The 17,053-nt window shown below is 41.0% G+C and overlaps 1 protein-coding gene across 2 annotated transcripts in view; it reads left to right on the forward strand.

Moving 5' to 3' along the window:
- cyth3b (cytohesin 3b) overlaps positions 1 to 17,053 on the forward strand; it is a 42,332-nt gene that overhangs the window by 13,324 nt on the left and 11,955 nt on the right. For both annotated transcript variants that reach the window (XM_084926034.1, XM_084926035.1), the window contains exons 2-8: positions 11,530 to 11,612; positions 12,003 to 12,067; positions 13,551 to 13,617; positions 13,718 to 13,836; positions 14,263 to 14,343; positions 15,814 to 15,926; positions 16,858 to 17,006. In XM_084926034.1, coding sequence (XP_084782160.1) covers positions 11,530 to 11,612; positions 12,003 to 12,067; positions 13,551 to 13,617; positions 13,718 to 13,836; positions 14,263 to 14,343; positions 15,814 to 15,926; positions 16,858 to 17,006 — 677 coding nt within the window. The remainder of the gene's footprint in view (positions 1 to 11,529; positions 11,613 to 12,002; positions 12,068 to 13,550; positions 13,618 to 13,717; positions 13,837 to 14,262; positions 14,344 to 15,813; positions 15,927 to 16,857; positions 17,007 to 17,053) is intronic.

Here is a 17,053-nt window from a genome sequence, read left to right on the forward strand (position 1 = left end):
GGCAGGCAACCAGGGATCGTATCACAGCAGCCGCTCGAGCAATTTGTCTGAGAATAATTGCATATGATGACCCAAAAATAAACCAATGAGAGAATGCCTTTCGAATCCAAAGGGAAAAGGAAGCTTTAGAGTGAAATTTGGCAAATGCACTTCATGAATACTTGACTGTGACTAGTGGGTTGTGTGAAGAGACTGTCTTGCTTCAAGGGATTGTGTTATATGGTCTTTGAGGCTTTGAAGAATCAAACAGCCATGTTGTGTTTGATGTAACCTTTGATTTTCCTTTGTAATCTAATTTTCATAAAGGGGAATGCTTTGGTTGTCTCTGAGATGAGCACCAACAACAAGTGACTGCTGTAGATTTGGAAGTCAGTCATCTCTTTGAGGCGAACGAACAGTGCAAAGAGAGATTTTTCTTTGTCTTGATATTGATGGAGTTTCGTGGTGGTTGCATGTACTAACTAAATACAAAATTAAAACATTAAACAGGTTTTCATACTCAAAGAGAATAAAGTATTATGTCTAAATGTGTCAGGTCCAAGAACCAAATGCAGTTTCCCACATCAGATGTGTTTTTCAGCGCTCAAACTGGGCAGTTTGAGTGTTTTTAACAGGCAGAAGTTGTTTTCATCTTTCACACAAAGATAAAAATTTGCTACGTCTTTTATTTTAGCCAGGTTCATATGTTGATCTGGCGGTTCACATTCCTTGTAGGATGAAGTGCGATCACTTTAGTGACCTCTGAACTTTTGAATCTTGTGGATTCATCGGGTCAGTTTTTTAATTTCTTGTAGGTGCAGGCGTATGAAAAACCTTTAGCAGCAGTGTGGAAAGTGAAAGCATTGGTGATGGCGTGACGAGCCGCTCTGTCGTGCTTGTCTTGCACCTTTTCTTGCAGTTAGTGGAGAGGGGGCGGCTGGTAAGACTTGGCTTGGTGTGAGAGTGCTTTTTAAAAACACTCCCTTAGAGCTCAGTTGCTGGTGCGCTCTCATGTCCGAGACATCCATTCGTTTTGCTGCGTGCCTTTTGCTATGTCTTCCGCACCTTTCAATATTGCATTCACTCCACTTATCCTGCACTACTGACCTTGATAACTACACGTATTATGGTTTGTTTAGGTTCTTCTTATATTTCTCTTGATTATGGTGTTTTTACCTCCCTTGTTTGTCATAGACATGCATTTTTAATTTGATAGGCAGAAAACTTTCATCTGATCCATCCATCCATCCATCCGCTCTCTACTATTTACCCAGGTTTGAGTTGCAGGAGCAGTCAAAGCCGACATGCGCAGACCTCTGTCTCTCTAACAATTCTTCCAGCTCTTATGAGGCAAAACTAAACAAGGGTCTCCTCCCAGCAGGACATGCCCGAAACACCTTGCCTAGAATGTGCTGGTCAGATGGCTGAATCACCTCAACTGGCTCCTTTTGATCTGCGCTCCTCATCCTATATCTAATGGAGTGCCCAGAGATTCTTCAGAGGAAGCTAACTTCTTCCACTTGTAAATACAGGCTGTTTTGGTCACAACTTAAAGCTCCTGACTGTAGGTGAGGCTAGGAATGTAGGTCACTTTCAGGCTCAGCTCTGTTTTCACCACAACACATCACTATGGAGTCAGTCCATGAGTCTTTCATTTGACTGTCCCTCATTTGTGAACAAGATCCCAAGATACTTTAACTCCTCCACTTGGGCAGCAACTCATCCCTAACCCTGAGTGGGCACTCTACCATTTTCAGGCCGAGGACCATGATCTTGAGTTTGGAGGTGCTCTTTCTTGTTCCTTTTGTTTTATACTCGTGAAACAAACTCTTCCATGCATGTGGGTCAGTTTGAAGTCTTGTTGGCAGAGTTAGGTCCAAATCAGAGGAGGCAGAGAAATGATTTCAGACCTGGAGCAATGTCTGGCTGTGTGTCTGAGGTAAAAAAAAAAAAAAAGAAGTATTATTTTACTATTTGTATATTCAGTACTGATGCACGTTTGATTCTACAAGTGCAATGCAGTGATCTCATTGGTCAGATCTGCTTATTTGCATGCTATAAGATAGAAAAATCGAGCTTGGTGTGAAAAAATAAATGTCACAGATTTTTGAGTGAAATTACACCATGGTTGTGAGCAGCTCCATAAAGAATGGGTGAGTCTGAAAAATGTATTTAACGAAATAGTCACAGATTTTACAAGTCCGGTGTGTAAAGGCTCAGTCTCACTTATTCTCACTTAGTTCATTTCCGTCATGTTCATATTAAACTTAAAGTCAGAACCAAGGAAAACTTTTCTCCAGTAGCTGGTTTATTAAGCTTTTACTGCAAACATGAAGTAAAAATAATGGAAGCCATTACTGATGAGATCTTTTTTTAAGCGATTCAGATTCAATAAAATGATATTGAACCCCAGCTGCAAAAACGAATGCACTCTGCTGCTGCTGTTAGGGTTTGCTGCCTTACCTCACTCTGCTGCACCATCAGTGCTGCTGATCTAATATGGAGTGCACGGCAGATGTATTTGGAAGCTTTTATTAAGCGAAGATGGGCATTTTGATTTCTCTGTTAGTGCTGATGTGGGAGCTGAGTGTTCTCATGTGGAAAGTGGCTGATGCATCTTAAGAGAAAAGAAGGATGAGTTGAAGATAAAAGACAATGCACAGAATCTGATTTAAAGAATAAGATTAGGCGCTGTATGGAGACCTGGTTGGGCCCGACTGGACAATTGCAATAAGAGGAATGTGTGCTATTTCCACACCGCTGCTGTCATCTGTCAAGAGGCAGAAACTGTCAAAGAGGCTGTCTGTGCGCGCGCCTGTCTGTGTGTGTTTCTCTGTGCCTGTGCATGCTTGAGAGCAGTGAGTAGGAGTAACGCCGAGGGGAAGAACAATTACTACACACCTACCAGCCACAATTGCAGCTTACATGAGTGCGGAACAAGCTGCTAAAAACAGTGTAGATGCTCTTATTGCAGTCAGCCACAGTACTGCCTGTTACAGGGCAGACCACCATAAGGACACGCTCCTCTTCTGAATGCATGTCAATCATCATGAGAACCGAGGAGAAGACAATGTGGTTTGTGTGTTTTATTGTAAAACTCCGGTGAGAATAGGGATCTTGTTGAGTCACATGTTGGGATCTTGTATTTTAACTATAGCAGTGACATAGAGATTTGCTAAACATGAGAATTTTGAATTTGAATATAAACCATTTGGAGGTCATTTTTTTCCTGTGTGTCACCTAATTTTGAAACATCAACTCTCACTTACATCATTCTCCACAGTCCAGCATGGGCTGTGCTGTCAACTTGTGTTAGTTCTCCTTAAGTAGCCTGTTGTGGGAATGGGTTCTGGCATCCTCATGTTTATGTGGTTGCTATTGTTACATGGAGCCCAACCTAGTGCACTGAACTGCTGTAGACATCCCCTCCATTGTCTCACTGAAAACCTGGTGAAAATCAGGAAATGTTTCGCTGTCTCTGTTTGCTGTTGTGCTCTATCATGGTTCTGTTCAAGAGTGTTACTCTCAAAAGAGCAACTCTCAAGCTCATGAACCTATAACCAGTGAAAAATCAGGATAACCACAGGACTGACCTACCAGCCACTTTCTTTTTCAGTAGAGAAGCTCTGTTACAAATTCTGTGTCAAGATAACTGACGTGAAAATAATTTCAAAGAGAGAATATTGGTATAGTTTGTTAATTAATTGGCCCCTGGCCCACTGTCATGTTCACTCAACGGCCACTTTATTAGATGCATCTTGCTAGTACCAGCTTGGACCCTCTTTTGGTTTCAATAAGCTCCTCATTTCTTCTCCAGTAGCGTCCAGAAGTTTCATACAGTGAACTGAGGCCTTAATTCTTTGTGGCATAGATTCAACAAGGTGCTGGAAACATTCCTTAGAGATTTTGGTATTGACATGATAGGATCACACGATCGATGCAGATTTGTCAGCTGGACATCCATGGAGCTAATCCCCCACTGCACCACATCCCAAAGGTGCTCTGTTGGATTGAGATCTGGTGAATGTGGAGGCTATTTGAGCACAGTGAACTCACACTTATATTCCAGAAACTAGTTATACTTTTAAATATATATTTTTTATATTTTCCAAAGAAAGCCACATGATTCAGCTCTAATCTCTTTTGCATCAGGGTTTCGCGTCAGACAGTAACTGGGGTCCTTCTGTCTGTCATGTATTATTCAAGGCTCCGGGCAGTTTTCAGCTTCATTAGGTGCATTCGTAAATATATTTTATAGCTCTAATGTGCCCTTTAGCACTGCTGTATGCATCCACAAGTATTACTTGTTGTGCTTTTTGAAATTTCTTTTTTATATAGAATGTGATCACAGAGTTCAATAAAGAATTACATTGAGATTATGTAAGTGTGGATCATGAGTGGACTTGAAAAACAGCCTCAGTTATCTGTGGCATGAATAATTTGCATGTGATCTCTTTTTATGACCACTATGAAAATCTGGAGCAGGCAAGACACATTTATATCCGGTCATAAGACTTTGCCACTAATCATAACTGATTTTTTTTTAACTCACTGACCTAAATACTGCAAGGAAGGAGAGTGATCTGCAAACATGCTTCCTGTTTGGCTTCTTTTTGACCTGGGTTCTTCTTTTCCATTTTATTAAGATATTAAGAAATAATGCTAAAAGCTAAACAGCTCTAAGGAACACTATCCATGAAGTAAAACTTAATCTTAACAAAGTACACACTGAAATTGGCCATTTGCCCTGACCCATGCCAGCTGAGCTCATCACAGATGTATTGTTTTGCACATAGGACTTTTTTGACACACTGCAAGGCTGTGGATATCTTTCCATTGTCAATAATTAGCATCTTTTCATGATGATTTGAGCAACCATGTTACAATCATATGATGTGTTATTCTAACAGAGGGATCGTGGGTTTTTCATTGATTGTGTCATTGTTTCTGGTAACTCGGTAAAACCAAGAATTTTTCCCTCAATCTTCTGACGGCTGTTTAAGGATAGCATGGAATTAATTTGTCTTACACACTTTGGTCAGTATGGGTCTTATAAAGTGACTGTACCACAAGAGTAGTCGACACTCAACTCATATGGTGTATTTTTATGTTAAAAACACAAAAATAGCAAGTGATTATAGTGCTTATATACTTTAAAATTAAATATATCTAATCAGAATCTGATTCTGATTATAAATTTGCTTTTTGTGACATGATTGACTGGGGCTCTTCATGCTCCCTGGGCTCTGTTTTTCAGGCTTTAGAAAATCTAACTCAACATGAGACTTTAACCATTCAAAGGTCTTTTCACACCATCTTAGTTGGTAAAAATACAACAAAAAGAGCAGGAAGGTCCAAGTAGACAAGACCTTTACCTGTGAAAGTAGGGTCACCCATACGTATATGAATTGCATGACAAAGCGTTAATAAGTCTGTTGGTTAACAGTGAGTAAATAGTGTTCCATAGTGTAGTGGAGCAGGGTGTCACAAACTAGTGCGATCCCCCCAGTGCTGGATGAACAGGAGGGAAAAAATCAAACATGGATCCATTCATCGATATTGATGCTCCCTTGGGAAATAAGCAGCTTTACCTGTTAACAGTAAACATATGCATCTTAATATAAAGTGCTAATCATGATCAGTTAAGTATGTCTCTCATACAACCAGTAACAGCACATGGCTTGCGACCTTTTTGCTGACCCATAGAGCCGGTGATGACCCGTCTGGTTACAGGGCTTGAAGACTGGAAAATGATGCGTGTGAGCCCGAGAAGGGGAAGATTCAGACTCGGTGACCTTTCTGTTGGAAATGTTCGGGATCACGTGATGTCTGTGAAAACTTCAGCACAGGGGCAATTACTCATCCGTACATTCTTGGCTACTAATGCAGGGGAAAAAGGCTAAGCACGCAAGTTTGAACTGTTATGATGATGTATTGATTATAACTGGAGCAGCAGCCCCCTAAGTCATAATATGAAATGGCTGAGTGGTGTTGCTTTGGTAATCTGTGTGGCTGAGCCTAGGGTTGAGCGTGGAGCGTTTGTATATAACCTAATTTAGATTTTTTGAAAAAATGGAAATACACACTCACAAACTTCTAGATGTATAGTGCATCTGATGCCCAGGGCCGGCTGCACAGTGATATTTGGCCTTATAATCATATCACATTACTCTGAGTTTTCCACATGCTACAAAACACACACAGCAGGGGGATTGTTAACCAAAACAGATTTGATCTTCTCAGACAATTTGTCCCATTCTCCGGTCCAGCCGAGCTCTTTCAGCCAGAGTAGGAGGGATGGAGCAGTGTTTTGCGCATTTCAGACGTAGGTTGTCCGCGGGGTCTCTTTGCTCCACAATTACCGCTTTATGAGGATACTTAACTGCAGCCAAGAATCGAGAACAACAGAGGCAGAGAGTGTGAAGATGTCTGGTGGGCTGCTATCTGTTCACTCTTGTGCCTTTACTTTTCTTTGCCGTTTGGCACTAAACACTCCCGTTTGTGTCTTTGTTTCTCTTAGAAGCAGACTCGTCACAACTTTCTTTGCGCTCCTTTAACCCTCCACAGACCCTTTTCCACGGGTTCAGCATTACACTCAATGACAAATATCACACATTTAAGTCAACAAAGCAGTCCTTGTAGTGGCTGTTTTGGGGCTATCACGGGATGGAGTTTGTCATGGATACCAGTTACAATTTTTCTGTGCTCTCCAGGCATGAAAAACCTTTAAAGTTCTAGAGTTATTTTTTTAACAGGGTCAACAATGAACTTTTAGTCTGAGTTCACAGAAGTGGCTTGACATTTTTAGGCTTGTTTGCTATCTTGCAAAGACTTGGATAAGAGGGCTGATACAACTTTGTCTGTCTAGGCAATATGAAACCACTTCTAGCAGCCGGTTTGCTTATCGTAGGCTAGAAACAAAGGAAACAGTCTAATATTTACTAATTAACATGATGTACTGCTTTTTTTTGTTTTTATTTTTTGTTTAATCTGTGTGGAAAACCAAAGTGTAAAAGAAGGAAGACTTTTTTAAGTGGTTGCACTCGTTTTCCGGAGTCTAGTTGCTGTGCCGTGTCTTGAGTTCAGTAGTTGCTGCAGGAGTAAAGTATTAGATTTAGAGATTTGATCACAGAATCTAGTAATGTGATTAAAGGATCCCAAAAATGAGCAAAGTACAGTAGACTCATTTTTATTAGATGGCTGAGTATGTATCAGTCTTTCTGCCAAGTAAGAATACATTAAGACTGAATCAAATATATTTAAACATTTCAGATACATCAATTTTCCTAATCGTTCAGTCACTCCAGAGTAAAAACAGAACTGCAACCTTCTTATGGCTGTGTTAAATTGGTGATTGCTTGGTGGTTGCATTTACTTTTCTCATATTCATCAACTGTAGCTGAGGCAGCTAGTTGATCACCCACTGGTTGAGCGTGCAACACCCTAAATCTGTAGGTTCCAACATGTTGGCAATCTGTCTGAGTCAGTCCATAACATCTCTTTTTGAACAAGTCCAGTTTCCTCAACTGGTTGCATTCTGGTCATATTCCGATCAACTATGTAATTTTGCAGATAAATCACCATCGTGCAGCAACTGCATTGCTGTTTTTGGAGGAATTTCTAAATTTTAGTTTCAGATCTGCGAGGTTCTGGCTGATTTCTGTGGAAAACAGACACAGTTAACTGACAAATTATCACAAATAGATTGAGGTAAAGGTGGCAGTTCCATGCATTCAGTCGCAAACTGATAAAAGTCCTGATGCACCAAAGTCACTTTGAAGACGGCATCTGACTGCGATAGTTGGAGACCCGGTCCTGGTCTTGAATGCATCAATTTCAAAGGTAAACCACGTGCACAGCACATCATCTCAGTTGGTTTGGTCATGCAGTGGTTTAAAACCTCTGTTTCCCCACATGTAACTACAGCACACGTCATCGATCTGAAGATACCATAAAGAAAAAAAGATTGAAGTTATATAATAATAAAAAGATCCCGTACAACCCACACAGCCCCAATCGTCTTCTCCCTCCGATATTCCCACTTTGCAAATCTTTTACAAAAAATATCTTGTATTGTCTAAATGTAGTAGCAGCTGTGTTAATAGCGACAGTTTCCTTGTCATTTGGAACATTTACAGGCTTAATTGACGCTTTGAGAAGTAAAAGAGTGAGAAGAGAGCACCATTATACCATGTGTCAGAGTTTACATCTTAAAATATGGTTTTTCCCCAGTGCAGCCAAGCTAATAAAAGAGCTTCTTTTGATGTCTTGGCACATTAAGAGTGCGTCATCATTCAGTCTTGCACTGCTTGGTCAACACAGTTTTTATACTCCATTAACATTTGACCCACTTATGTGTAATAATTGCGTTTATAAATTTCTTATATCTTTTTTCTTTTCTTTTTCTTCTTTTTTGAAGCACTGCCCCCTGCTTCTTTCTTTTTTCCCCTTTTGCTTTGTCTTGTAGAATTTGGTAGATAGTGTGTGAGAAAAATGTCTATCTACACCCATCTGGATCCCTACTCTCTCGACCGACTGCTCATCTGTGATAACATGAGCTCCATGCCCTCAGAACGTAATAACTTAATAGTCCATGCTGCTTCTGTCACTTTGTCTTACAGAGCAGGACCGGGGAGAGGGACTGATTCAGACGGTGTGAGAGAGCGATACAGTAGATAGATAAAGACGAGAGGAAATAACTTTCCCTTTTTTTCCCCTCCGTTATTTACAGTTGTGGAGGGGTGGGTGTGTGTGCCTGGATTGCAAAGCTGCTTAGTGGTATGATTCAGTTTGGGGATTTGAATCTGCTCTCACCCCCACTTCAAGCACTAGAGTGGAGGCGGACAAAGGGTGAGATAGAGGGGGAGTGTGTGCATGTGCGCGAGAGCGAGGAACGGCGTAGGAGACACTCAATCTGGTATAGCTCCATGTGAAAATGACCTACTTCCTGTCAGCTCGCTCTCAAATGGATTGCTGTTTTCTGATGTGTGGAAGAGTGGGGGAGATTTTTCTCTGTGGGGTCTGAGGGGGGTGGAAGAGTTTGACATGGAACGGTTAAATGAAGTAAATAAGTAGGTGGCTCTTGGGACCTTAAGGGTAGGATAAAATAAATGTCATGTTAGTGAAATGTAAATTCTGCATGCATGCATGCATGGCGAGCATAGTGTGTGCTCACCTGTGCATACATTGTCTGTTGGCTCATGCTATAAAACATGTGATGTGCTGCTCTCTCTCTGCTGTGTTAATTACCCCAAAAGACGGCTCGATGAGAGTTGACTATCAAAAAGCCAATATTTGAGGGGGCAGGCCTCGCCAGATGCTCAGTGGTCGTGTGTGTGTCTGTGCGCCATCCCGCATATCCGACACACACACAGAGGGTTGTTTATGGACGTCATCTGCTTTTCAGCAGGAAAGTTTCTGTGGTTTTAATTTGGTTTTAAAGGAAATTCTCATGAGAACCACGAAAGCCTCATATCGTCTAAACCTGCTCTTTGATTTAGATACATCTATACTTTGGTAATTAATGTATAAAATCTCAATACTATATAACACACTAACAGGATGCACATGATAATATAGATAAAGAACCTACATTTCATACTGTTTCATATACTTAAGCAGTTTCTAATAATATTTTATTAAAAAAAAGTACTGCACAAGTCTCAAGCCACCCCGCATTACTTCGTATTTTGCTTCCAAGGAGCCTGACTTTCTTCTAAATATTTTTTAAAGTTGTCTTGAGCAACAGTCTTTCTGAAGGTTTTTCAAAACATTTTCTTTGGACATTGGCCACTTGTTCACTCATTTTCAATCCAGTCCTTGTACCTGACAATTTTCAGAGGAATGTTTTTTTGTTTGTCTGTTTTTTGCACTGATACCGACCTGCTGTACCTTAATTCAAGCATGAAAAAGGGGCCTAACTCAAGGGATGAATCAGTGTTGTGTCTACACTTATCACTTGGCAAAGAAACTATTTTAAATTGTACCTTTAGATCTTTAGCTTGTCTTTTTTCTATGAAAAAAAATCAAAGGCAACACAGTTTTACAGAACAAATGTAGTTTTTGTTCCAACAAGGTGATTAAAAAGACCAGCTGATAACTTTACATATGTTGGAATGGTGTGCAGTGTGTCCTTAAAAGGTTTGAGGAAACTAGACAAGTGGGAAACAAATGAAGAACTGGCAGAAAAGCTATGTAGAGTAGATGAACAGTACCCAAGATTGATGTCCTTAAGAAACAAGAGCAAATCCACCAAAGACCTGACATAGAACCTGAGAGATGCATCTGGCCCCGTGAGTTCATCCATCTACTGTTCAATGGAGCCTAATCAGCAATGGTCTCAGTGGAAAGGCGGCTGGCAAGAAACCATTCAGAAGGAAAAGAAACAGGGAGGAAAGGCTGAGGTATGCCAAATTACACGAGAACTAGACTAAAAATTACTGGTACATCTGATGGAGTGATGAATCCAAATTTAAAGTTTGTGTTTCAAATGGTCAGCAAAATATTTGGAGGAGCTCAGAAGAGAGATAGAAAATAAGTGTCCACAGCCTCCTCAGAGTCCAGACCTCGACATTACCGAAGCAGTGTGGGACCATTTTGAGAGAGAGCAGAGAAAACGTCCAAAGAAGAGCTTTGAAGGTCCTTCAAGAGGCCTGGAGAACTATTCCTGTAGACTACTTAAAGACAGTACAAGAAAGTTTGCATAAGAGATTTCAGAGCTGTGCGTTGAATCTTCACTCCTCAGTATTGCTATTAAGTAATGACACCACTGATATTTAGATTGGTAGTCTTTAAGAGTCTATAGTATTTCACTATGACATCCTGAGTACAAAAAATGAAAGCTTGATTGCAAGACCAAGTGGTTTTTGTTTTCCCAAAAAGGCTTTTGGAAGCTGAAATGATGGACTGTGGAACGCCTGAAGAAACTGGAAACTTTACCCTGCTCCATTTGTTATGAGAGGTTGGAGAGACAGAAATGAAAGCAAAGCAAGCATGAATGTTGGCAGAGCATTCACTTTATTGAGAGACCTCTGGGACTTTTTGAAATGCGTGGAAATCACCTGTTAAAAACTAATCTGACCATGTGACTTTGTGTGAGCTCCAGCAAAGACTTTTCACCAGTTAATAAATCTGTAATCAGGGATCAGAATTGGACCAAATTTAATCTTCATATTTAGGAAGGGAATTTGTGAATAATCCAAGGTTCAACAGCACACCCACCTGCAGGATAACATAAAATATGCAAGAGTAGAAAAGGCCACAAAAAAAAATATCTGTGGAACTTCCCGGCACACTCCTTCCCAGTCTCTTTGCTGCATTTAATCCCGGCTTTCAAAATGAAGTGGCAATTCTGTCTGTTAGTGTATTAATTTGGGTCATGAGTAATGTCTCTGGGATGGATTCATCGAACAGGTATGCGCTGTCAAAGCTTAATCCCCGTGACTCTGTCTGGCTGGTCGGAAGCTGAATTAAATTAATCCACCGTCATAACCCTGCCCCTCTCTATCACTCACATGCTATTTCATTTTCCCTGCACGCTGTGTTTTCCAGTGCCCGAGGACCTGTCTTTAGAGGAAAGAGATGAGCTGTCAAACATACGGCGTAGGAAAAAAGAGCTTCTGGATGATATTGAAGTGAGTAACAGTGGAATCAATGTTATTTGAGTAATCTGATCAAACACTTCTAAATGAATGATTCGGAGCAAGCCTCAAACTAATAAAAACGGTTGTTGATGTGCGTTGCATGTCTGAAAAGTCCTCTGGTGCAGTGCAGAACAATGAACCTTATTTCATTTGTTTTCAGATCTTATATTGTTACATTTACTTATATTAGTTTCCTGTTGCCTTTTGTCATGAAATGACATATGCCTTCGTCATATTAATAAGCAAGCCTTTCACTATTAAATATATTTAACTAATAAAATCATAGACTGTGTTTGCAGATCATTCAAGAGCTGCACTGTGTTGTCTCAGGAGCTATAAACTTGACTTTATGAAACAAGTGACTCTGTCCTTCGATTTCAGCGGCTGAAGTTTGAGATTGCAGAGGTGATGACTGAGATCGAGCAGCTAACCTGTGTGGGGGAGAGGTGAGCTTTGATGGTTTTTCTTTTCTTTTTTTTTTTACATGTTGTGTGATTATTTTCATTATGAATTATGTCCTTATGATAGCATTTTCTTGGCTCTTAGTTTTGTCTGTAAGCTGTCGTTGAATAGGCAATAAAATTTAAAAGTAAATAATAATAATGCTCATTGGTGTTTTCATAGGACTAAGATAACATGAAGTTTGACCTTTTTTTTTCTTTACATAAATTCATGTAAAACTCAGAAGTATTAATTTTAAATTATATCAAGTGGACTAAAGAAGTAAAAAGCGAACATTTAAATAGCTGGTACCAGCAGTTCCTCAAATGCTAAATTAAGCTTCAGTCACACAGTCATAGAAACTGGTCGGTGCCCCCGATTGCTAAGGAAATGTGTATTTCCTGAATAGTTGTTGGGTGGTTGCTAGCTGATGCTAGGCGAAATCTGTTGCAAAGAGGGCGGTGCTCCACCAAAAACCTCTTTGTGATTGCTTTGTTTATGAGCAGATTGCCACGTCCCTCTGTAGTTTACATGGAAGTCGCCAACTTGTCTGCAAACACTCGTCAGTTTACTCTCCGAGCGATTGTGAAGCTGTGAAACTGGAAAAACTGAAACATTCACCTTCAAAGTTGTGCCTTAGTTAACCAAGTTAACCAACGTATTTCGTCAACCAGTAGCAGAATGCACTCTTTTTCCCAGTGACCAGTGGTCCCTAGATGGTCACTAATTGGTCTCTAGGCCTTAATTAGCAGGATAGCTAATAGTGTTGGAGATTTAAATGAAGTCAAGTCAAAAAATATGTTTGGATGGCTTCAATGAACCGCCAAGAGATCAGCTCATTAGTTTTTGTTTGCTTTGGCTCTGCTACTCTTTTAACATACAGTTACCTTTGCAGTGAGACTCACACCTGTCAGTTTGTGTGTGTGTTAACATGTTAATACCCCATTGTTTGAGGAGAAAAGCAGGACAGTCCCTCGACTTAACATTAACCAAACAGTCTGCATTTGATTGGTTGCTGAGGTGGGGCGAGGTCGTGTCAGGCTGTTGTGTGTCTCAGGCGCAGCTGGCAAAGGGGCTCCAGCTATTTTTGGGCACACGTAAGGCTTAGGGAGCGTTCAAAGACACGCAAAGGTGGAGATTTCCCCGAGGAGTGAGAGCAAAAAGTGTTTTGAGCATTAATAGGGACAATGTACGTCCAGTTAGCTAAGATGAATTAAAGAAAAGGGACAAGATACACTCAAGTGAGCAGTAACAGCTGATGCACAATCACATGTCGTGAACGAAATTCAAGTTTTCTCAGTTTAATCCAAATGTAAACTCAGCCTTTACTTGACTGAGTGGTTGGTAAACACAGTTATGACAGGCCCTGAATAAACTCGACACAAAGTGACCTACTAAACACATGCAGCAGCCGGGGAGCAAAATTGGACTCGGCTGTCATGTGAAGGATGTTTTCTGGGTTTTTTATTCTTTTGGTTTTTGTCACAGCAAAACCACACAAAGAAACAAGCAGATCGCCATGGGAAGGAAAAAGTTCAACATGGACCCAAAGAAGGTCAGAGGAGATCCACAGCTCCGGAGTTTAAATTTAAATCATTCATTGAAACTGAGTAAAATACCTATTTATACTGCGCTTGCTCTCTCTTTAAAAACAGGGAATCCAGTTTCTTTTGGAGAATGATCTTCTCCAGAACACCCCAGAGGACATTGCACAGTTCCTCTACAAAGGAGAAGGGCTCAACAAAACAGTCATCGGGGACTATTTAGGGGAACGGTGAGCTCTCCAGTTTTCTCTCTGTTTTCCTTCCACCTTTCTTTTTCCTCTCCCCACGTCCTTGTCAGATCTGCACTGCACGTGCTCAGACATCAGTGATAGAGCCCTGAGAAATTGGGGGTCTGGATTTATGGAGCACAATAGTGCCAGGAGACCGTGCTGCTGAAAGAGGAAAAAAAGTGTAGGGGACATGTGGTTCTTATCGAAGGGAAGTCAATGGGGATAGGATGTCAAAACAACAGGGGACATCATGCTGCCTGTCTCAGCCGGCACAGTGGCTCTCTGTCTGAGAGTGGCACTGTGACGTGGCTGCAGGACTTTGCTTTCCACCTTCAGTCACTGAGTATAGGAGTTCATCACTTCTTCTGCTTTTGTTTAAGCTGAACTACTCATCACATGTGTTTTTTTCTCTCCCCACCACCCCAGGGATGACTTCAACATTAAGGTCCTCCAGGCGTTTGTGGAGCTTCACGAGTTTGCAGACCTCAACCTCGTTCAAGCCTTAAGGTACTTAACAACTCATATTAGGAAGAAAGAATTAAAGCAGGCGACAGTGAGTGGGTACTACAGTGCAGATTGTAAAGTTTGTGAAGGGCAGGCTTGTTTTCAAGTATAAAAAAACCCAGCCAAAGCAACATACGGGAGTTTGTAGCACGATAAGATGGTGTTTTACAAGTTTTATTGTTGCTTTGGTACTTTTCTTTTGCAAAGTAAACACCAGACGTGCACCGAGTTTTACAGACCAAACTGAAAGAAATCCGCCTTGGCTTCACTTCACATATTTGGTTTTCCCATTGTAAACTGTTGAAATATGACATTATATCACGGCTGTAAAAAATCTTGGCCTGACTGAAATTGTTCCCACACTTGAGCCAACCTACTGTTTGCAGGGAAGGTGGGGGTGGGGGGAGCGGTGTATCTGTCAGAGACCTTTCCCGGGATGCACCAATTGGCATTATAAAAATAATATTAGAACAATTAGGCTAGCTGATCATTTCTTTTTTAGATGGTTTGGTCATGTTGTCGTTTGTGATGCGATTTGCAAATTTGTAAGTTGGTCAGGTTGTTGTTGAATTCGCAAAACACTTTTCATATGGGATTGGATATTGCTGAGATGTTATTGATGTAGTGCTTTTCTCTAAATTGCCAATAAGAATCTAGTTGGAGGAGAGCATAACGACCAACCATGCAAAGCGGTCCACAAGGAGACCGCTGCTCTGCACATCCAAGCAAAAACAGATCCAGGTTTAAACTCAGATGAGGCCTCTGCTTTGTCACACTTGTTGCACTAGCACTGTGGCCGTGACGAGATCAAGTGGATTCACAACGATGCTACTTTTGATCTCTTGTTATGTGCGGGCACTGTCACACGTATATTCATTGTTACATATTTTGGAATTACAAATAATTAACTTATTGGCAAATTCTGGGACAAAATATATTTTACACGTTATATTTTTATGCTGATTTACATTAACATGTGTTGTCACCATTAAATAAATATTTTTTCATGCGACTGATAACAGAGGAGCCGGTGTGCACACCTCTTATATGTCAACAATGTGCAAACCTGCGCATCAAGTTAGGTGATCAGTGTATCAGATTCCTGCCTAAAGCTGTGTTCAAAGTGCTAAAAAAATATATTTTCCCATGCACAGCTTTAAAAGTTTGCTCTAACTTCTTGTTGTTTGGTTTGTCGGGTGTCCCATGAAAGACAAGAGTGTTCTTTGTGCTGTTTTTTTTTTTTTTTTGCAGAAATATCAAAATCTAATCTAACACTAGAAAAACAAAACTGCCTGTTGGCAAAGACGTCTTCATTTATGCCATAAATACACCCTCCTAATATAAAGAAATGTCTGTGCCGATGTAATACTGTTTTGTAATTCACAGGGAAAAACACAGATACTGTTACAAACATTCACATCAATATTTCACGACACATCATTACATTTTTCCTCTCACTCTCTGCTGTTGCAGGCAGTTTCTGTGGAGCTTCAGACTTCCCGGCGAAGCCCAGAAGATTGATCGTATGATGGAGGCTTTTGCCTCCAGGTACTGCCAATGCAATCCCGGCGTCTTCCAGTCCACAGGTACCGCACACACGTACACACATACACACACGTTTGCACCGCAGCAGATATATGAGTCAGACTCAGCCAGACAGTCCAGGACGGATAACATGCTCTGCCCACCAGACCACCCGGATTCAAATCAATGCCTCTGTCTGTCTGTCGTCTCTCACCGCACAGCTGGACCTGTATAAATCTTTACCTTGTGGCTACATGCGGAGATTTCGCGACTGCGTAGGGGTGCAGCTTCAGAATATTTGTTCATTATTTCAGCCTCTGTGTGAACTTGAGTGGACCTGAAGTCCAATTACAGTTTTCCACTGAAGTTGGCAAGTTGCTCACTAATCCCTGTGCGATCAGCATTCGTGTCTCCAGCAGTGATAATGAAATTGATCACCGGTCAATAGCGGTCATTAGCGCCGTCTTGGCTTGTTGCACATAGCCTTGCTGCTCACGTGTTAGTGTTAAGGAGGATGCAGGTGACGGCTCGGGTCGTGAATATTGATGTGGTGCAGTGGTGACACACCCAGACTTGGTTATTGGTCATCCCTCAAGAGTGGTGCACACTGGGTTATAAATTACATGAGGATGTTGTCTGGGGCTCTTAGTGTGTGGATGGATGAAACCGAGTCGTAAGAGCAGGAACACACTGTGTCAGAAGATGGGCTTTTCTGTTGATTAAATTCTCCATTTTATCAGGTTTTCCTTCAATCTGTGGTGTGAAAATGTGCTACAAGATGTTTCTAATTCCCTTTTATGGCAAATAAGTTGAATGCTCTCTAATATACAGCCACTACTTTCTTGGCAATGTCATATTTGTCACATTTTCTTTTAAATTCTAACTATTTTTATCACATCCACACTAATCTATAACCTCCACACACACGTGTGGGGTGTGCATGTGCTGTATTTGTTTGTTTCCCTGTGACACTGTGTGTAATTACCTCCACAGACACATGCTACGTTCTATCTTTTGCCATTATCATGCTGAACACCAGCCTGCATAATCCCAACGTCAGAGACAAGCCCCCAGTGGAGCGCTTCATCTCCATGAACAGAGGAATCAATGAAGGGGGAGATCTCCCAGAGGAGCTACTCAGGGTGAGAGCTTTGACTTGATTACTTCGTCAGGTTTGATGAATTTATCC

Source organism: Perissodus microlepis, chromosome 4 (genome assembly GCF_051167445.1).
Source record: "Perissodus microlepis isolate ML-2025 ecotype Zambia chromosome 4, ASM5116744v1, whole genome shotgun sequence".
NCBI lineage: Eukaryota > Metazoa > Chordata > Actinopteri > Cichliformes > Cichlidae > Perissodus > Perissodus microlepis.